Source organism: Lepeophtheirus salmonis, chromosome 12 (genome assembly GCF_016086655.4).
Source record: "Lepeophtheirus salmonis chromosome 12, UVic_Lsal_1.4, whole genome shotgun sequence".
Taxonomy (NCBI): Eukaryota; Metazoa; Arthropoda; class Copepoda; order Siphonostomatoida; family Caligidae; genus Lepeophtheirus; species Lepeophtheirus salmonis.
In genome coordinates this window covers 5978812-6001343 of record NC_052142.2, presented here as the reverse complement: position 1 = coordinate 6001343, position 22532 = coordinate 5978812, and the positions used below count along the sequence as shown (strand labels likewise).

At 29.2% G+C, this 22532-nt stretch overlaps 1 protein-coding gene and 1 long non-coding RNA gene across 14 annotated transcripts in view; one reads left to right on the top strand and one right to left on the bottom strand.

Annotated features, from left to right (window-relative positions):
• Nucleotides 1–12392, bottom strand: part of LOC121127156 (basement membrane proteoglycan) — a 106957-nt gene extending 94565 nt beyond the window's left edge. For 2 of the 12 annotated variants that reach the window (XM_040722508.2, XM_071892307.1), the window contains exons 1-2: nt 12324–12392; nt 12182–12260 (exon numbers count right to left, since the gene is read on the bottom strand). In XM_040722508.2, the coding sequence (XP_040578442.1) occupies nt 12182–12260; nt 12324–12337 (93 nt within the window). In that variant the 5' untranslated portion in view covers nt 12338–12392. Of the gene's footprint in view, nt 1–12181 lie in introns of all 12 variants that reach the window. The other 10 variants (XM_071892306.1, XM_040722511.2, XM_040722507.2 and 7 more) reach the window with 6 other exon arrangements.
• A 6288-nt stretch (nt 12393–18680) lies between these two features.
• On the top strand, nt 18681–22518 carry LOC139906853 (uncharacterized). Of its 2 annotated transcripts, XR_011782930.1 has the most exons (4): nt 18681–19038; nt 19101–19373; nt 19436–19687; nt 21106–22518. It is a non-coding gene; the product is annotated as an uncharacterized lncRNA (long non-coding RNA). The 2 variants fall into 2 exon arrangements; XR_011782929.1 differs by having other exon boundaries at nt 19101–19687.
• Nucleotides 22519–22532: the final 14 nt, after the last annotated feature.

The window sequence follows — 22532 nt, the reverse complement described above, 5'->3', positions numbered from 1 at the left end:
GTGACATTTTTGCTGGTTACTTCGATTGGATTTTGCATTTTTCTTATTTATCAAACCATTTTTCTTTGCATAAAAAAAATATATACAAAAATATCTTGTAGTGCTTTAATTTTGGGACAAACCCATTAGTATTTTTGTTTTTCTTCTTCTTCCAATCTTAGTATATTTCATTCCCAAATATACATCCGCCAATCGCTCCTTAAATTGCCTGTAGGACATTTTAATTTTGCTGGAGAAATATATTTAATTAAATCTAACAATGTCTGTTTCTGTTTTTTTCTTTTTTTTTTTGCGTCTTTCCTATCATTTCTTTGTCACTTGCTTTCTCTTCCATCTCCTTCTTTTAGTTTGTCACACACTGTATGTTAGGCAGTTTTTCAGTGTATCCATCTTCCCCCTGACATGGTTGTTAAGGTTAACAAAAAGTTGGTCCAACTAACTAAATATAGATATCCAACTTTTTTTGTAGAGTGTCGCTCAAAATAAAATAAAATTTATTTATTTCACAGATGAAAAAAGCAACAAACCTGTTCAGGTGACTCTATAGATACTATCTCTACAAAACATCACTGAAAAAGGCTTAATTCTCAATAAATGGCGCAGTGAACGACGATTTTATTGTTATTTGTCTGAAAAATTACTTTACTGCATTCATTCAGACAAACTTTTGTTCTATTAATATAAATTAGTTACTTTAGTAACTAAAAAGAAATTAATATAAAATATTATCTTTATTTGAATCTTGTAATTACTAATTACCATGCGTTCCAGGGATTTCGATAATAGAATAAATAAATTTTGTAAGGGTTTATTATTAAAAAAATCTTTATGAAGTGTCAAATGTTGATATATTTAGGGTCAAATCCCTAATACATTTTTTATTCAATATCCAAGTACTATAGCTAATTGATACGAAATATTCTAGGTCAACAGAAAAATTAGTGCCAAGCCTAAAAGTGCTCCCCAAAAGGGTGATATCTCCATATGAAAAATCAACATAATTATCGGATCAAAGTACCATATAATAAATATTAAATATATGTATATGTATGTTAACTAATATACACTGGTGAATATAATGTCCCTATACACAATTGAAACCTACACTTGTTCTCATTTCTTGCTTGAATTATATTTTATTGCATTTCAATCCTATTTACCAAATGTGGAATTCAATCATGAGTACTGGAGACTAAATATTCACAAAATTTGAGATTTATCTTTTGTTTTCGAATGTTAGAGCTATATATATAAAAAAATAGTAATAAACTCCAAGTTTTCTGTTCAATAAAATTGTAAAAACTTCTGAAATGTTCTACAAAACCAAAGACAAAGATATAATTTATAACATCAGAAAATATTAACTCATTTTTATTCGAGGTTTCGTGATTTTATGTTATTAAATTTTTATTAATTTTTTTTTGGCGATTCATTAGATTTTTCTTGTTTTTTTTTAATATGGTACTGAGGCGTACAACACTAACTACAAATATTTAATATCATCGGTATTATTTTATATAATAGAAGCAACCTCATCAAAACTAATGGGTACTATTTTGATTCCCAAAATTTCGATAAAATATTGAGTATTTATCAAAAATAAAAAAATAATAAGAATAACAAATTTTATTTTGTTAAAACTAGAGGTAGACGAAGCTTCGGATTCGGCTTCAGAATCGTCGAAGGAAAAACTAGGATCTTCAGAATCCGATTTTTTTTACTGCATCTTTCGGTACACCAAAGTCAACAAGCCGAAGTTGGTTATGAAATATGTTGGAGTATATCACATAAAAAAATATCATTCAGTTTCTTTTGATATCAATAAAAAATATTAAAAATATAGAAGCTCTGATTTCCCTTTTAACTAAATAAGTTGTGTGTCCAGCTATTATTCAGGTCTGTGGTACTAAGTAAAAACTAGAATAATCTAGTTATTCATTTGATCTTTTTTCATGATCCTAAGTAAATCAAAGTTAAGAGAAAAAATATTGCACTTCTTTAATGATTACTCTTTCTTTCTTTCTTTCGTGTATCGTTATTTCTGGGAAAGAGAAGGGGCTAGACCATTTGCACAAAATGTAAGATCTACTGGAAAAAGTTTCACGTGGAGGAAAAAATCGATCCAATTTCTCAACTAACCTATTAAGGGATGATCATCTCCAGTCGAAGCATAAAATTGATTTTTTGGCTATGATTCAACGAGAAAAAGGTAGGTATGATGATAATTATCGACGACATTGTTTTAGGTTTGGAGGGACTTGGTATTTTGTAACATTTTTTGTATTGTCATTTTCTTAAAGATTTGTCAATCCAACTCGCATCAACGCTATGATCCGCCTCATTTCTTTCCTCAACTAGTGCCATGGGATCTTCTAAATCCATCTCCATAAAGGAGGCTTTTGCAAAGGGAAATCCTTACCACACATCATAACCAAAACAAATTAACTTGGTCCGGCTCACTCCTGAAATGATTTGCACGTCCAAATTCCCTTATAACTTCGAAAACAAAGAAGCATTTAAAAGACTCATCCATTCTATGGGGAGCAAGTGCAGTACACTATTGTACTTAATGGATAAAACTATCCTTACATATATATTGTACATATTTTGTCTCTCGTTATGCCGAATTTGCATATGTCAGATTTTTCCTTGTTAAAATAGAAATCATTCCCCCAGCTACTACCCTTATTAGAATCCAAATGTCAAATTCAGGACTTCTCCAAGTGAAAATCCCGTTTGCCTCGACTTCCACATAACGAGTGTCCAGTAGTTGTATTTTAAATCTTCTTATGTTATATGATAGTCATACTTTAGCTATATACATATATGTATAAATCTTATTATATTATAATTTAAAAAAAAAAGTTTAATCAGGGACACCATCCCACGGTGAAAAACTTCTGCACATTAATCATCCCTGATCTAGCGACCAAAGTTAAAACCAAAATGAAAAATATGATATCACTAGCCCAAGAAAAAGACATAATTTTACTACATAAACATTTACCGCTGATATCTGGTCAAGCCTTGCCAATGACTTATACATAAGTTTGACACCACATTATGTCGATAAGTTTTTGTGGAATAATGATATACTAAGTGTTTCGGGATTTAACAATTTGGTCATTTCTAGCATTTGCCTTTAGCAACATCGAAGCTGCAAGAAATACAAGGAAGACTGAATATGCCCAAACACAACTCGATGGGACTTTGCCCTTAATATGATGGAATGACTGCAATAACAGAAGCAAGCATTGATCACCTATGAGACTGAGTCAACTTTGATATCACCCTCTGCGTGGAGATTAATGTATAGGGTGATAAACGTCTTGGCTATTTTCAAAGAAGCCACTCTTAATTAGCGATTCGAAGTCTATAATATCTTAGGTTTTGTCAGCCATCAAAACACTCAATAAATATATCCAGTCCTTATGCTTAACCGATGATACAGGAATCTGGACTCTGAAGCAAAACTTAATCCACTCTATCAACAAACGATTTGAGGAACACTTCGTACATGAGAAACTCCTCCTTTCTACTGCTGTAGATTCAAGGTAAGGAGTGAAATCCTGCATGCAAGGTTTTATGATTTTCAATATCAGTACATCTAAATCTATCACTTAAATGTGTCGGTGGTTTAGATCAAAGCCCTACAAGAAGAGTCAGGTCAAAAGGCTGAAGCGAAAGAGTTTTCTAAGTCATGTGATTAAGTAATATTGTAATACAGGTTCAAAGATCATGGTTTCCCAGATAATTCAAGTCGGGAGAAAGCTAAGGATCTTCTTTGTCATCGTATCAAAAACATCATGGAAGAGATGGTCATTGCAGCTTCCCATCACACAGGTGATTCAAAGCACGCAGCAACAAATAGAGAAGACATTTCCGAAAAATAAGAAGAGCACACTTTGGGAGACGTTTTCTCATTCGGATGAGGAAGATAATCTGATTTTGCATCCTATTGCTTCTGAAACAAGGGTTAATGAAACCCTTACTCTGTATTGGGAAGCACCACTATGCTGTAAGGATTTGTGTCCCCTTTCATATTGCCAGGAAAATAGCAAAGTTCACCCTGAAGTTTTTTGAAGTTGATAAAATAGTATATGGTTGTCCTTCTCGGTCAGTTGACTCAGAAAGATTATTTTCCACTGCCGGCAACGTAATAAATGTTAGGCGCACTCGTCTTAACCCTGAAAATGCGGAAGACCTAATTTTTCGTTCTAAGAATCTCCCATTCTACAACTATTAAGGACTATTAATATATAACTTTCTATTATTATTTTTGTTATGCTACTTTATATATATATGTGTATTTTTGTAATGTCTACTTATTGAAATTTATATTAATATATTATATATTCATTCAAAAACTAAAAAATACTTATCAATTGTTATCAAAATATATACTTAAATACACTTAAAATCATTTACCATCATGTTTGGTCATTTATTGCAGGGTGTATTTGTATTAAGTTTGGACTCCGACGTTCGGCCTGACTTCAGTTGACCTCCTTCGCAAAAAAACAATCCAGGTAATTTGAAGAGCATAAATAAAATATAAATTGGATCAAGATATTGTAATTGGTGATTTTGCAGAAAAATAACCAATTTTTAATACAAGATGAAATCCAATCATTTCATTGGTCTAAAAAATATTTTAATTTGCATCCAATAGTTATATACTACTGAAATCAGAGCAGATATTTACAATCCTGCTCTTTTTGTGTAATTTCTGATGACATGATAAATGGCACATGCTTTTTACATTATAATAAAACATAATTTTTGAAGTTTTTGACAACCAATTGCCCCTAAGTGCTGAAAACATAATATTTCTCAGATGGATGTGCTGCCCAGTACAAGAACTACAAAAAATTGCGAACCTTACTTTTCACAATGACAAGAAAAAACTAGAAGCACGCGTTTTGCTAGGCAAAACTATTCCAGGAACCTGAAGTTACCATTAGTTTGTGCCATTAAATGTTTGAAAATTGGGTTTAACAGAGTTTTTTGATAATGGAAACCTTGCTGATGAATATAGTTAGAAAATGCAAATGAAAAGAATGCAAATATTTTAGTAGAATCATCAGGCCAACTTTTTTTGGCCAACAAGAGAAGATAAATATTGGATGGATTATTATTCTATCATCAGGAAAATGAGTTCTCCATCACCAGTAAATGACATATAAGTGTAATGTGCTGCTCTAATATCACTCACTACATTTATATCAGAATTTTGTCATTTTTTTATTTTATTATTATATCAATGTGTAGATATGTATTTTAATAAATAAAGCTAATTTCAAGTACAAATTATATAGTCGTTAAATACAAATAAATTTTGTTAATAAAATTAAATTTGCATGGCTGAATTAAAGTTGAGGAAGAAACTAACATAAATAATTTTTTTTCAGCGGAATACGGAGCTCTTGAAAAAAAAAAAAAATGTTTAATCCATTATACTCAAATTGGGCTCCAAAGAAATTCTTCCCAAAAGATAAGAACATTGAAAATCATTGATTTCCTTCAGTTTTACACCAGTTTAACCATCAAATTCGAGCTCTTCACCCCCAAAAACAAATAATTTGATACCAAAATCATACTTTTATCATAAGTATGATCTCTAAAATCAGTTATTAAAGTTTTTCAATATGTAAGTGCCACCTAGTGGTTAAGAGTTTTAAAAGGGTTATATATCGGTAACGGGTTGGCCGATTTGAAAAAAAAAATTATGTGATTATATTTATTAATATTCTATGCAACAGCATTTTAAAATAAAATTTCATCGTTGTGGATATAAAATTGTTTGAAAATTTGTTGCAATATAATGGAACGACCCCAACTATTAATTGATACAATTCTTTCATTTTGAGCTTAAAAAAATATATATGTAATATGTATTTAGGAGTTATTTAACTCTGGGTATTTGAACTGCATAAAATGCTGGAAAATACTAGCTATCAATTATTATTTTTCATTAAAAAGGACAACAATTACCCTATTACCGTTTGGACCATCCATTATTGGCTTATACTCATTAGAAGTATTTAAAATTCTTTAGATAAATTATTTATTACATTTTTTTGGTTGCAACTTGTACGATTTGCTTATAACGTAAGTATAACATAAGAACAAGTGTTTATGGGAATTAACTTTATTAGGAATGATTATATTGGTAAATGCAGCTAATACTCAACAAATATAAAATTTAAGATTGAGATAAGTCAAACCTATCTCAGTCCAATTTAAAATAATAATGTCGATGATATAGTTGAATATTTTAGAGAAAAAAGTGGCTTGGAGTTTTTATAATTTATATTTAAACGTACAAATGGTTGAGGCATGGAGGTTACAAGGGTTGTGGGAATCGTATTTAGTACAAGTATACCCACAAATACAACTTCAACTATCTGGTTTTTCTGTTTTCTTTCGAACATAAAGAAACCTTTATTAATAAATATAAATCATACTTTTTTTTTCCAGAACATATGTTAACATTAATTGAACTTTAACATTATAACTTTTTCTATTAATTATATCCTCTTATGATCCTATGATCCACCCTTAATAATCTCTTGTCTCATCTAATGCAATTAAAATTTTCTTTTACCTCTTCTTTTATTCTATTCAAAAATCCTTGATATACTTCCCTAACCAAGTTGTTAACGATCTATCGATCCATAGTAGTTTTTCCAGTATATTTTTTAATAAACTTGGAAATATTGAAATGATCCAAAATATTTAAAGGGATGTTACACAGCATGCATATGTGTCCTATGTCCAAATTAAATGATAATGAATTTAATTCTTCTTTGTCTCCTTGAATCTTATTTTTCTTGAAGACTTTGAAGTTGTTGATGTGATGGGAGGTTTTGGAGTGGCAGATTACTTACCATAAATAACGAGATGGCATGAAAAACCGTAAAAACAGAAAGACATAATCTTATTCTCGAAATCCTAATTCCACACATCAGTACCTCCGTTGTTAGCGACCCGTAGAAAACGACACGTTTTCTTTGGCATGATCCACGTGAGAGAGTTGCAGGGGAGAATTACTTTCGTGACAAACAGGACAATAATGAGGAGAAGTTGTTTAGAAGATGCAAGGATACCAATTCACTCTTTAACAACGATTCTAACAACAATAGAGATTGCGCATATAGGGTGGACTCTCAATACTGTAATATTCATAATTGTATGTAACTTTTACTTATATTATTAGATATCTAAAATTTTACATGAATACTACTGATTGTCTTATAAATAAGTATAAAAAAAACTTCATTTTGAAAATGGTATCCTTTTGCTGAAATAACACACTTGAGTATATCGTGGAAGATATCACATCAGACATAGACCATCTTCATGGGAATTTTGTCCCATTCTCGAATTAAAGAGGCTTTCATTGTATTTCAATTTGGATGTGTTTTCTTTTATGCCCTGCCCTAGAAAATATATCAAATTGCAGAATCCATGGGGTCAAATCTGGACTGGACGGAGGCCAAAAGTAACAGCTCCAAAAGATAAGGAGATGATTTTTGCACGACATCTGCGTCATATTGGACATATGAGAAGGAAAAACATTTTTGTGGAAATATCAGCGATATAATATCGCGATATTGCAATCGATCGCCGATTAGAAAAAACTCCGATCTATAAGCCTGGTAATAAGTAACTTATTACTCTAAACAGAAGGTAGTATTGTCAAGAAACGTATTACTTTCAAATGCAAGTAACAAGTAATATGAAATATATTACATTTCGGAAGTAACTTGTCCAACACTGCTGATGCTATAGATGTGTTGAGTTCTAATCTTTTTTTAAACTTTTCTTTTAGCTACTGATCCTTCTATTCATTTATATATACTCGTACCAAATGCAAAAATATGTATGTACAATTTAAATACATTGTAATTCAAAATGGCAATGGAATATTACAATTTTTTTTTTTTTTGTAATTGCAAACTAAACTGCATATTTTTTTTTCCAAAGTTGTTATTAATATTCTTTTATTATTAAAGAGCTAACATAAGTCATGGAGGATATATAGAGCGTGAAAGTTTTTCTCAAGTTGGCTGTTATCGACTTAAATTGTTGTCAGCTGTTGTATCTATGTATTATGCTAACACAAAAAATATGCTTTCTATTTTTGTTCTATTTACTATGTCAATTTTAATCATTGAATATTAGATTATCGTGATAAGTAATGATGGAAATATTTGAAGAAAATAATGTGTGCGTAAATAGCAGGCGCTTGGGGATTTGGATAGTTTGCAAGTATATAAGATATAAATAGTGGTTAGTATGATTAATTTACTTGGCTAACTACCAGATGATTTCGGGCTTTTTTCTGTTTCTTTTTGGAGGAAAGATTTGTGATATAATAAAAATAAAGACGTGTACTAAAATAATCGTGTTATCTTGTTACGTTCTTAATTATTTTCTTCTATGAAACAAATTATATTTCGCTCTAAAAACTGTTATGGGAAAAAATAAATACAATTTCCTTACGTGGGTAATATTCTAAATTAATGACATGCCAAGTATTGTATCGAAGGGTAAGGTCATTATTAGTAGGGGAAAAATATCTTGGTCAATAATTATTTTTTTGTCCGCCAGAGGTATTAATTCGAGAATAATTTTCTGTTTTCTCGTGAATGAGTGAAGTACTGTACTGTTTCTACTTTTATTTACTTCATTATTTCATTATTGATATACTTTTTGCTTGAACAATTATGGAGAAGGAATTATGATTCAAAATGATATTCACATACAGAATGGTCAGTAAGTTTTCAATTAGGAAGATATTTAAGATTTGATATCCATTTTTTTCTTCTTGCGACTTCTGTTGGATTTTGGGATGGGAAATTCAACAAGGTGAAGATTTCCTTGAAGCTTTTAGAAATTTGACTTAGTTCTATTTTTGCATCCTCGGACACTACAATAACCCATTCTTTCGGAGTAATTTGTTTGAAATTTGCTTTATAATAATATGTAAATATAAAATATGTAAACTATAAAAAATTATATACCTATTATTACTTATTAATACTACATAGTACGTACAGTAAAAAAAAGGGTGACGTCATAGAAAAGCAACATCTTGCAAAAATATTATAACAAATATTAACCATACTTTTTCCTCAGGCTAATGGTGCTAGATGCGCTACTTGGTTTAATGCTTTTGTGTAACCCAAGGTGAATATATATAAGGTGTGTTGATAAGAAACTTGCAACGCTGCATGGTTGATGTTAGGTGACAACTTTTTTGATGACGTCACACCAGAGACAAGCAAACTAAGTGCAAACTCATATTATTCTAAGAATTATGTTTTCTTCTAGAGGTACTAGGTGTATTTATTCCTTTTAAATAATTTTAGTACTGTAATCGTTGCAAGGTCAAAATTTACACTAATAGTATTCTCTTATGAGAAAATGAAATACCATATTTCCTCCTCTGTGACGTCATCAAAATGCCAGTACAATTGTAAACAAAAGCAAAAAAATGTTATCGACACACCTTATACATAGTGAGCTTGATTTAACTTAGTCAGCTATCTCTTTTACATTGTTTTAGTATTCATTGGTTAGACATATAGAAATTATAGGGGGTAGTTGTTCCTTTTTTCAATATATTATTATCGTAAATTTTGATTGGTATCTGTCTAGCTAAGTACACAATACTATTTTTATGGTTTAATTATATTATTTCCGAATTTAAAATAGCTAATTAAACCTATATAAGCAGACAAATAAACTCACTCTTCAATGGCACTCATTTACCGCTATGTCAAACATTAACACCTCAAAAATCTAATAGAGTTAAAAAAAAGGATCAAAATTAGGTTTATGCGTAGAAATATTGTATTAATTCATTTAGAAATGGATTTCCTATTAATTTATATATATATCTTTTAAGACTTCAGAAAAGTTATTACAATATTTAACCACTAAAATGATTCCAAATCTTGAAATGTGTCTTATTTAACTTTAATAGTAAAAATTATATGTAAACATGTGAAACCTTTTGATGGCAATAAAGAAATATTTTGATAACTCTATTCATTTTTTTTTTTTACTTTATTATTAATCATTTTAAAAATAAGGAATGGTTTAACAATATGAAGTTGGGGAACGACGTAGCTGAGTGGGCAACACGCTCGGCAGAAATTATTACCATGAACTCAATGTGCGTAGGTTTGATTCATGGTCGATCCTAGAGAAAAAAATATACATTATGTATATAGACTTCAAAAAAATTGCTCGGTTAGATGATGTAATATAATTAATCATGGTAACTCCATTTAACAAATTAAAGAAAGATTCAAAGAATTATAAAAAAGTATATACAATGTGCAAAACATATGCAGACGTAAAGAAAGTGTTAGTAGATAACATTAATATAAGTGAAAAATTGAATTTGACACCAAAATAATAATAAAATTCAATATTTTATATATGTTAAATTTGAACACACAAATAGTATCATAATGCGTGATTATTTTGCTTAATATTTAATACTTGATAGTTGTAGTTCTCTAAAGGACTTTATATTTGTAAATTATTATATTATGAAAGTATCTAATAAATCTAAATACTACTAGTTTATAAAAAGACTATTATAATAAAATTGTTCAAATTTGAATAGAATAGAATTGCAGTAAAAAACCAATAAAATATGGAAGATAGCAAATACAAGCTGCGCCTTCTGTAGTTCACTAATACAGTGGTTCCCAAATTTTTTGAGTTGGACTCTTAAAATATGTTGCTGGACAGCATGCGACCCCTATACACCTTATTAACAGATAAATATAAAATTTTGAACTGCATGTTATACAAATAGACGACTGAAATCCAATATCAAACCTATAAAAGTTTAACCCCGAGGCAAATGATTTAAGTTATTTGACTAAATTGATCAAAGTAAAGACTTTAATTCTACATATATTGAAAATGTTAAAATACAAAAACGAAATAATCAAATATCTGTAATAATACCTGTAGAATCAGCAATTTAGGTACTACTTGGAAGAATTTCAGTTCCCTTTTTTTTTGTGATAAATAATGTCAAAATTGAGACGCACAAACAAATAACTAACAAGCTGTGGGTGTGAAAATAGATTGATCAATGAATCAAAATCTTATTGTGACAAATTAGCATTATTCCTTGAAAAAAACCAAGTCTATTGTCTTTTTAATTTTGGACACAGCCACTCGAAGATCATCCTCAATGTTACACCGCGATCTGTATTTATTTTAAATAAGTTAATACATAAGAGGTCTCCTCTCATAAATAAGTTGAACCAAATGGTATAAGTAAATCTAAATCTGCTTTTGCCAGCAGTGGGTACTCATTCATCACAGAAATCGAGAATTCGTCAAGTTTTTTAGAATCAAAATCTGTTTTTAGTGTTTTGTCACAAGAAAATTCTATAAGCACATCTTGCATAATAGACGACAGATGATTAGCTGTGGCAATAAGAAAATGTATCAATGGGAAATATTTTTCCAATGATCTAGAAGAGACTAATAAAATATATGTATATTCATTATTATTTAATTTTTGATGCCACTCGAAGTAATGTCAATTTAAAAAAATACCCTTCTTTTTTTGGAAATCATCTCGGAACCCCACTTTGGGAACCACTGCTCTGGAGGATTTTGTATTTGTAACTAACTATATATAAACATACATGAAAAATCTAATAATAATAAATAATACTATTATTCAAAAATACTAAAATACATTCTACAATGTTTACCACACAGATAGCATTGAATTTTCCAAATATATTTTCTACAAAAATAACCATTGACTTAAAACTTTTCCATATATATTTGATATAATGTATTGTTTTTTCTAGTTTTAAAGTTCATATACACAAAACTAAACTGAATATACGATATAATACTTAATTCAAAAGATACTTTGTTTAATTCTTGTTAAACTTCAAACATTATTTAAGTTAATCATGTATTGCACAACAATTCCAAAAATTTTAATGATGATTTGTATCTAATTTTATTAAAAAATTTAAAAAAAAAAGGTTTACGTGACCATTTATTTTTGATTGCTATAAAAAGCAAAAATAATTAAAATAGATTCATTTCTATTAATTTTTTGTATATAATTGTTAATAAAATATGAAAGTTCTCATTAATTTTTTAGTTGTAAACATCTTACTTCCAATGAATCTTCTGTTGTCAATGATAGAACAAATTGCGTTTTATATTTTAAAACGAAAATCATTATTGTAAGGATCCTATAAATAGTCTTCATTATAATTTTTCCTGGATTCCTTCTATAAAAAATGGTACATATTTACTGTCTAAAAACCATTTTTATTCTGCACAACAAATTTCAAGAGGAGTGTGATAACTATAAATCTTGATTGGAAATAAATTATCGATTTTTAAATATTAAAAATACATGTTTTTAAACACCCTCGTTAAATTGTACTTCGCACACGTTCTATTTTTTTTTTTTTTTTGTTCTTTCATGTATTTTAACATTTATTAATCTAAGATTACATTCAATATAAGATAAATATTTTTCATTTATCTTTGTTTAATTAAAATTCAGCTTAAATAGGATAGTTTTAAAACATTAATGAATAAGTGTATAATAAAATAAGAATATGTAATATTCAAAGTATTCCAATTTGTTGAAGGTGATTTTAGAATGAATAATGAATAACATTTTTTTAATGCAAAATTGAAATGATAATTACAATTATTTCCACAAATATATCCTTTTATCCCATTTTAAAAGCCATTGCTATCAAAATATCTATGTTTTATTTTACATTATGTTAGCATACACGGAATCTTTACTTATTTGTTTTATTATAAATAAAAATATATCAAATGAAGGAGTGATTTGTTGAATATTATGATAGTTAAAAATAAACCACAATTCAACACTTATTTTTATCCGATTCTATTTGAGGAATATTTCAATTAAACTTATTTAACATTCTGATAATCAAATATAGTGAAAAAAACATATTAAATAAATTGATAAACAATCAATTGGTGATACTCCAACAGCGTCTGCAAGGTTTTTTTTATTTGTATGGGGTTTTTGTTTTTTTTTCGAAGGGACAAAAACATTTTTAAATAAATTTTTCCATTATAAGTTTCTTAGATTAAAAAATAATTTTATATAGGGATAACAATAAAAATAGATAAAATTTGGGGAGTTCGACAGTCCCCTCCCCCCTTTGGACGTCGTTGCACTCTCCTTAATTATAGATACCTTTCTTATACAAGAAATAATTTTTAAGGTCTGTAAATGTCTAGTATAACTTATTTGTGACTAAAATTCTCAAGTTATTTTTTCCTTCCTGTATTCTTAATGAATTGATATGTGCGATGAATACTAGGAGTGAACTATGAAAAAAATAACAGGAAAATATAAAACTAATTTTTTCTATTTCTAGAAATGTTTATTTCATAAGGGTAGGTTCACTGAATTCTTTACGCACGTATAATTTTCTCATTTTTTGTTATTATTATAATATATTCTTATACCTAAGAAATAAATATTATTTGTTATGATTGACTTATTTGGCAAACTACCGAATGATTTTGGCCTTTTTTTCTATATATCAAGGAATATATATAATCAGGTATGTTCTACTAAATGTTTTGATTTGTTATTGAAAAGAGCACGTCATTAGATTTAAAATAGTAGATAAAACATTTCAAAATATAATTGATATATATATTAATGTTATCATTATTTACTTTAAAAGTCTAGCCACTACGGTTTTCCTAATACTTTCGAAATGAAAACTCCGAAAAGAAATCTTTTACCTTGTGATGTGTCAATCTGCTACTCCCCTTATCTGCCCTCCGGTGAAGCTTATTTTTACCATAGATCTCTCAAAGCAAAATGGATCCAAGCTTGTCGTAGACAAGACCCATTCAATCCCAAAACTGCCAGTATTTTTGTTTCTAGATATTTTGAGGAAGACTGCTATCAGAGAAATCTAAAGACCGAACTTGTGTTTAACTACAGAAATACTTGTAGTAGCAAGGTTTGGAAAACTTTGAAATCAAATGATTTTCCTACTTTATATTTGGTTCCTGTAAGTTCTATTTGATCTGCGGAGACAGAGAAATCAAATGTTAAAAGAACAAAAAGGTAATTGATAGAATAAATAACTATATACATAAGAAATTAAGAAGATCTATTTTATACATATTGATGATCATCCTCATATTGTTGATAAGTCACCTGAAAAATGATTTTAGGCCATGGAAGTATCATTTGAATATTTAATGCCTTCTTTGGATGTCACCTAGAGGACTATTGAAGAGAATGTAATGCCCCAACAAGACATAGATATATGTATATGAATAGCTTCTTCATTGGGGGAAGGAAAGGAAAAGACTTCTCATGAAAATAAATAGAAATAAAAAAATTATTTCCCTTTTGGGAATTGGGTTAAATCAGTGGATACTTGGCCAAGAAGTTTTTTTCGAAATATCCTGAAATCGGTTTCAAGACTAGAGGTGATCCTTTTTGTGATTCATATATGACACCGTGGATATCAGCATTATCCAAAGGAGGACTGACAAAACCTTCAAATTCCTTCATTACTCAGATAATAAAAATTGATGCAATCTTTGAAGTATATCATGGAAAGGAAATATTGAGCCAACCTAATGTTATTGGGACTTTAATATCAATTCTTCAAAGTTCAGTTCCAGATCTCTACCAAGATATTATTAGAAAGTACGGTCGTGTAATAACATTTATAATAATTAAGGCCCTGTATATATGTATAAATTATAAAAAAAAATAATGAAATTTTTAGAAAATGAAAGAAATTATCCCATAATATTCAAAAAAAAAAATTGTTATAATAAGAACCCTATAATTTTTAAAAATCTGTATAACTCTCTTTATTAGGAAATGATATCAATAAATCTACTTTAATTTATCTTGATCTTTTTTTTTTTTTTTTCAAAAAGTTAGAGTAATTAATATCTACGAGCAACTGAGTATAAATATATTAAGGAGATAAAAACTCATAAATTGGCCAATTACCAATATAAGCTTCGATAATCGAGTCTGGAGATCCTCGGAACTCTCAATAATCTTACGATGAAAAAATTACTGCTTCTGCTCAGGAACAGTCTGACTCGTTATAAAATTTGGTTACAGGTATATAAAGCCTTGTCGCGACTATCGTAAATCATGATAATTATTAATTGATAATGCATCTTCAGATGGATATATGAACCCTTACATCCCCTAATTCTTGCAAATGTCAACCTACTAGTAGTATACTATAATTGATATGTTAAATCTAATGAAGTCACAAACCGTGCCGGGCCGTATTTCTGGTGGGCACTCCAGAAAAGTTGATAAGAACATACTTTATTATATACACCTTAGGAATATTTTTGGAATAAAAGTTGGGTGATACAATAAAGATAACGACATGTACCATAAAATGATAATAGGAATGATGAATGCGTAAGAACATGATGAAATACAAGGCTATTCTTGTTACACAAACTTTACCATTTTTTCATAAAAAATAAATTGCAGGTTATTATTGCGTTAAATATAGTTTAATTTGGCAGGATTTCTAATAAAACTTAATGAATCCAGATTGGAATTATATTGTGGTAGAAAAAGACTTCCTTAAAAAAAGAACAACATTGCAATCTACCGTATTAATTCGGATTCAAAAAATGGGTTCCCCAATATAGTCGAAAAATAGTCACCCTCATTCAAACAAGTGGTTGGTAAAATCAAATTTAATTTTTTTAATGCTAAAGTATATTTGAAGTGCATTAGAAAAATGTAATTATAGTTTCCGGACAAGCCACAACCCCTCCCCCCTTGCTACCCTAAAAGTATTTTTTCTTATAAATGCTCATTTAACCAAATTCGACTGTATTTGGTTATGGATATATTTATCATGTATTTATATTATCGATGAATCAAGATGTAATTGATAGTACGGAGGCCCATAGTGGGTGTGACCCCTCACTTCTTTGCAATTTATATAGTTACGGCAAATTTTTTGAAATACCTACTAGTTATACCTAAATTATTTTTGGATTAGACATAGGATCCAATATATAGATATATATATATCATGTTCCTGACGACCACCATGAGCCAACACTATATCAGGAAAAAAACAATGTAGCTATAATATAACTAATATTTTAGTCCTGTTTTAACTATAAATCATGAATTAATGAATATGAATTTGAACAAAATTTAGTGTGAGGGTTCACCCTTGTGGCGTAATTACGTACCTTTATGTTTATATTTTACTTAAAATATATGCATAACCCGATAAGTTTTGCTTCAATTGACAATTGAGGGAGTCTATTTTCTCTTAATTTATCAAATAGTGACATGTATTATCCAGAGCTATATAATATAATCTTTCATACAATTAGCTGCATCAATGTTTGGAGAAAAGTAGCCTATCTGACATAACGTGTCATTAGATCAGCTACAATCAGCGGGGACGAGGAGAAAGGAGAAAAAGGAAATAAACAAGAGCATAGTCAATAAATATTTTGATGTCGATCCTCAATTCTACTCTGTGTCCATCTAGGACTCACAATTATAATTCTACAACAAATTCTTAAGGTTACAGCTACAGTGCAGCTAATTGTATGAAAAATTATATTAAATATCTCTTGATAATACATCCCACAAATGTTTGATACAATCAATGAAATACCTAAAATTAAGGAACTTTATCCTGATTTGAAGACAATAAGCCCTTGAGATATCCTATATATTTCCCAGCTAGACCGCTTTTCAATTCGTTGAAACATAATTGTAAAAGTAATTGGTCTTCTCAAACTAACTGAATGATTTCATCGACAGGGGACATATGTCTTAGGATTTGAAGATTTTGATATGATCAAAAGATTGATCTTATCTATTGAAAATAAGTTCAGAATTGTATAATATTATTTATTAGATGAAGTTATGTGATCATTAAATACAATTTCAAAGGTCTTTGATGGTAAGCATCATACACCGTTGAAACTGAAATTACAATTTTTATTTATACTATTATATTTCTACTGGACATTGAAAGTTGAATATAAATCATATTGAACCAATCATTCTAAATCATACCCAAAATTGTTATATTTGATGAATTTGTTAATATTGAGCAATTTACTTCCAATGATATATCAGATATATAGAATAGAATCATATTTTAGGGTTAGATTTAAAAAAAAATGGAATACTTACTGTTAGATAGTACAAAATTCAGAGTTCCATTTCGAAATTAGTAAATATTTTATACTTTTTACTGATAACTTGATCGTCATTTGATGTGGATGACTCAAAACATTTTTATATGTATTTCTATAAATGACATCAGTACCAACATCCTCTATTAATTTAATGATGGTTCCTCGGGAAGGGATAGGTTTACCCGTGTATTTCTCCATAAATTTTTTTAAACGCAGATGATTAGCAATGGATAATGTTATTTTACATGCAATAAGCAACTTTGTGAGATCAGAGTTAAAGTCTGACTTGATGTATTCATCATTAACTTGATTTTTAGATGAATATCCATGCTCTTGATATGAAATGAAGATAATGAGTGGCCTGTAATTCTAGAGAGGGGACTAAAGGCACATTTATATCGATAAATCCGACAAACCATCTGTTTCTCATCCGGCAAGTATTTCCCAAATTCCTGGGCCTCCATTTTCAGAAATCCAGACAGAAGGCGACGTTATTTTAGGCATTTTATTCAGTTTTCTATCGACTATCCCCATCTAATATTATATTAATATTTAATAATAAAGGCAGGAATGATAACGTTCTTGATAGAAGATTTATATTATTTAATCAATGATGCCATAAGTATTTCTTCTCTTCTCCTCGCACGCTTTTCTATCAAAATTATCACCCTTACTGATAATATTGTTCATTTTTAATAGTAAAGATTCGACAATATTGAGGGTTAATTAAAAAAAAAAAAAAAGATCGATAATACGCGCTGTGAGTAATAGGCTAAAAAAAAAGTCCTTAACTACTATTCCGTTTAAAATCCAAGAAAAACTAATTTAAGAACAAAATAGTATAAATATTTTATAAAGATTATTTGATTATGTAAAATAAATTATAAAAAAGATTTAATCATATCTGCTAATGGTTGAAAAATAATAAAAGAAGAAGACAAAATTTTCGAAAATTTGTCATTCATCTCTTTTTACCCCAATGCATATTTTAACACTATGACGTCTCAACATTTCCAAAAAAAAGGGCAAATTGGACCAGTTAATGTGTCGTACATAAGGGTGTAAGGGGCCACTTATAACTCCGGCTACCCTTTACATATGTCCCCTTCCCTCCAACTTTCATTGTTATTAATAGGCTCAGAGTCTCACCTCTACAGAAATGGAAATCTTCAGATCCATCAAATAGCATAAGAGTGTCTCTCTCTTTAACGAGCTGTCCTTGTTAGAGTTTTTGGTTCTCGATTGTGTTAATTCGCCTTGAAATCATTAAACCAATTTGATCAGTAAAACTTAATTCAGTAAGACGGCTCGTTACTATTTATCCTCACCTTGAAGGGTCTTAAAAGTTAATTCAGAATTAATACACGAAAAAACAGGCGTATTATTATTCGTATTACCCCAAATTAGCCCTGAATGTATTTAATTATATTGAGTTCTTATTTCTATTTCTATCAAAGATTTACACTAGACTCCCTGTCTTATCATATTACTTATTAACTGATTAAACAGCGAAAATACTATGGCTGTCTGCCCCACACTGGGTGAAACTCACGCACATATTATGTTCTATGCAATGAAATACCCTTACATACATATGAATATTTGCATAAAAATTAAATACATAAACAAAAAATAATAATTAACTTTTTAAGCCTTGCAATTCCTTTAGTTACAGAACTCTTGTGTGCATAAAAGCTCTTTCTTAAAAATCTATCATCTCAGCATTGTAGAAATATTTGTCGTGTAGGAAGAAGGGGAGGAACGCAAAGAAATACTTATGTAGAGGTGAGGCTGTATATCAATAGGAATTTCAAATAATTATAATTAAATGCAACTAATTATATAAGCAATGAATGTAATAGATGAGTGTAAAGTAGAGCTCACGAGCAAAAGTGTATGAGGAAAAGAAGACTTTCAATGCAGATCTTGTTATCTGTGAAGAGTATTGAAGAATCACTTCGGTAATAATGATGTCTTCGTGATTTTATATTACTGGATTATGTATACTTATACAAGTGTTCATAGAAAGTTCGTAGTTGTCCTGTATCAATGATATCCTCTTTCAACACTCAAATCCTTGGGAATAGATTCTTTTCCGTCGCTGCACCATATTGAAGAGTGTAAGAGTAACTCACTATATTATAATATGGGAAGGTACATGAACAAGAAATATATACAATAGCTATAAACAAGTAAATATGGTAACATCTCCGAGCATGAGGACTCGACTTATATCCGATTCGGTGACGTCTTAGTTCAGAGGCATCATGACTTGGACTCATCTCGGACTCGGAGCATGAAGACTTGGAGTCAGAAGTATGATAACTTGAACCCAGAAACATGGGAGCCTATGTTCTATGGCCATTTAAGGATCTCTGTACGACAGCGATGGCAAAAATGATGTAGTACATGCGTTGGAAAAGGTTAATTAATGGTAAATAGATGTTTATATTTATATTATGTGAATAAGGAGACAAATATGATCTCAGATTGTTATAACAGGCATTTAAATTAGTTTTTGTGTTTTGAAATTGAGGATATGACTATAACTATAGTTAAGTGATATACTTAACATTTGTCTGTAAAGTGATAGATTCGTCTCCATGTATTGCTATGAACTTGGATACTACCAGAACTGTGTTATTGGAGTCATTCTGCCATAGACTTTGACTCTGAGTATGATTAATTAGACTCAACTTTGACAAGATAGCTGAAAGAAACGGAGGCATGGCAACTTAAAGTAGTTCTGAACCCTTAAAATAACTTGAAATCTGAAAAGACGGACTCGACTACAACACAGGATATTAAATTCAAATGAAGTAGTGTTTTGTTAAAACTGCTTTTGTCATTTAATGATTTATGTGTATTAAACAAAGAAAAACCTCATTATTTTCTCTATTTTCGTTGTATTTTAATAAAGAGGTAATTTTTTTAGGAAATCACACACCAACTATTTTACTCGAACAATTTCAATATAGGTCTTTTGGCAGGTGGATCGTTGTATGATCCGTATTTTTATAAGAGTCCTCAAAACACTATGTTAATATGTAAGATTTTTGCAATTCAAGTATTTTTTTGCAGCAAAAATGAACGAGAAGTATTCGTCCAATAAAGTTGTGATAAGATAGTTTTACCTTGAAGAATTCCATGAAATTTAATCTAAACTTTATTTTAGGCTTGTTTATAAGCTAAAAGGACCCTTTTTTTTATCAAAAGTTGTAAAATGAGAGTTAAATTAGCTGTCCAGTTAATGTCAGACTCAATCGCTACTAAAACTTGTGTCTTGCAATTACAGTATATATAGCCATTAATTTCTATAATAAATTAATGATATAGCTTGAATAGAAGGAATGGGAATATTAGAAGTAGATGGTCTTACACTTCGAAATAAGTTATTAATCTAATCGATTTAGAAATATTTTCAGTTTAGATATTATTATATTTATTTTTGTACAATATATTATATTATTAGTTAAATTATTTTTTTATGTTTGCATGTTAATAAAATATTTTGGCTCAATTTAAACAGTAAATAGGCGACATGTTTGGTTTTGATTTACATAATTCAATCTTATAACTATGGAAATTAATGTATATAATATGGACTGTTAGTTCAAATTTCCCCACTCTTTAGATATATAACTAAATTGAACTATATAAATTAAAATACAAAATATAATTATTTACGAGTATATGCATACACCTCAATATAGATAATATATTATTTGATTGAAAAAAATAAGTTATTCAAAATTTAGAAATAAACAAAATATTAGTATTTGACTTATTATTATTGACAATATAATACAATATTTTATAAGATAATATATATAGAAATTTTCTCACTGTTAGCATTACAATGAAAATAAGTATGGAAAATGTAATGATGATTGATCGCTCCTGATTATCTTTTGTCTCATCGACAGCAACAAAAATATCCTTCTCTTCGACTTTTTCTTTGATTTTGGAGATGACATCGTTACCAACATCCTCCATTAATATAATGATGGTTCCTCGGGAAGGGATGGGCTTACCCGTGTATTTCTCCATAAATTTTTTGAACGTCGGATGATTAGCAATGGATAAGGGTATATTACATGCAATAAACATCTTTGTGAGCTCAAGGTTAAAGTCTGACTTGATGTATTCATCATTAACTTGATTTTTAGATGAATATCCATGCTTTTGATATGAGATGAGGATAATGAGTGGCGTGTAATTCTAGACAGGAGACTAAAAGCACATTTATATCGACAAATCCGACAAGCCATCTGTTTCTCATCCGATAAGTATTTCCAAATTCCTGGCCTCCATTTTCAGGAATCAGACAGAAGGCGACGTTATTTTAGTTATTTTATTCAGTTCTATATCGACTATTATATATTAATATTGAATAACAATGGCGGGAATGATAACGTTTTTGATAGAAGAATATTTTAGTTATATTATTCAATCAATGATGCCATGCGTATTTATTCTTTTGTCATCGCACGCTTTTCTATTCTTACCAAAATCATCACCCTTACTTATAAGTATAGTTGATAATATTGTAGAGAAAAACGCGTGCAAGGAGGAGCGGGAAAAAAAGACATATGGTATCATTGTTTAAAATACTGATGTGATTATCATCTGCCTGCTTTATTATGATTTTTGAGGGTATAACGAATGTATTTATTAGCAAAATGTTTAATGAAGATATACTACGTATAATTGACTTAGTCGTTTTTTATCCGTTACAGTAGATTTGAAAACGTCACACTCCATGAAATTGTAATTCATTATGAACCTTATTCTCAGAATAATAGCTAATGAAACGACAAAGTAGAGTATTTGAAATATATTTGAAGCTCAAAGTTTAAAAAAGAAGGCTTTAATTAAATATAATCTACATACTAAAAAATAAACCATTAAACATTTAAGTTAAATATACAAAATTGAACAATTAAAATCATATAACTATTAATAATAATAAATTATAAATACAAAATATTGAAATAATAGATTGATCCAGATAATTTTTTCTTGTTTTAACATCGGAATTCAGTTAAATATGTCATAACTTTAGGTTGCAATACACAAGCGAGACGTGGAGTTTAATCAAAAGATAATCATCCCTCTTCTTCATGTGGAAGTTGCTATATACAATTGTGCACAGGATAGATATATCTCTACCGATGAGATCTAACTAATTATTAATAATAAAGTAAATGTCAAAATCATAAAATTAGACAATAAATATACTAATAAATAAATTTTATAAATAAATTCATCGTAAAGAT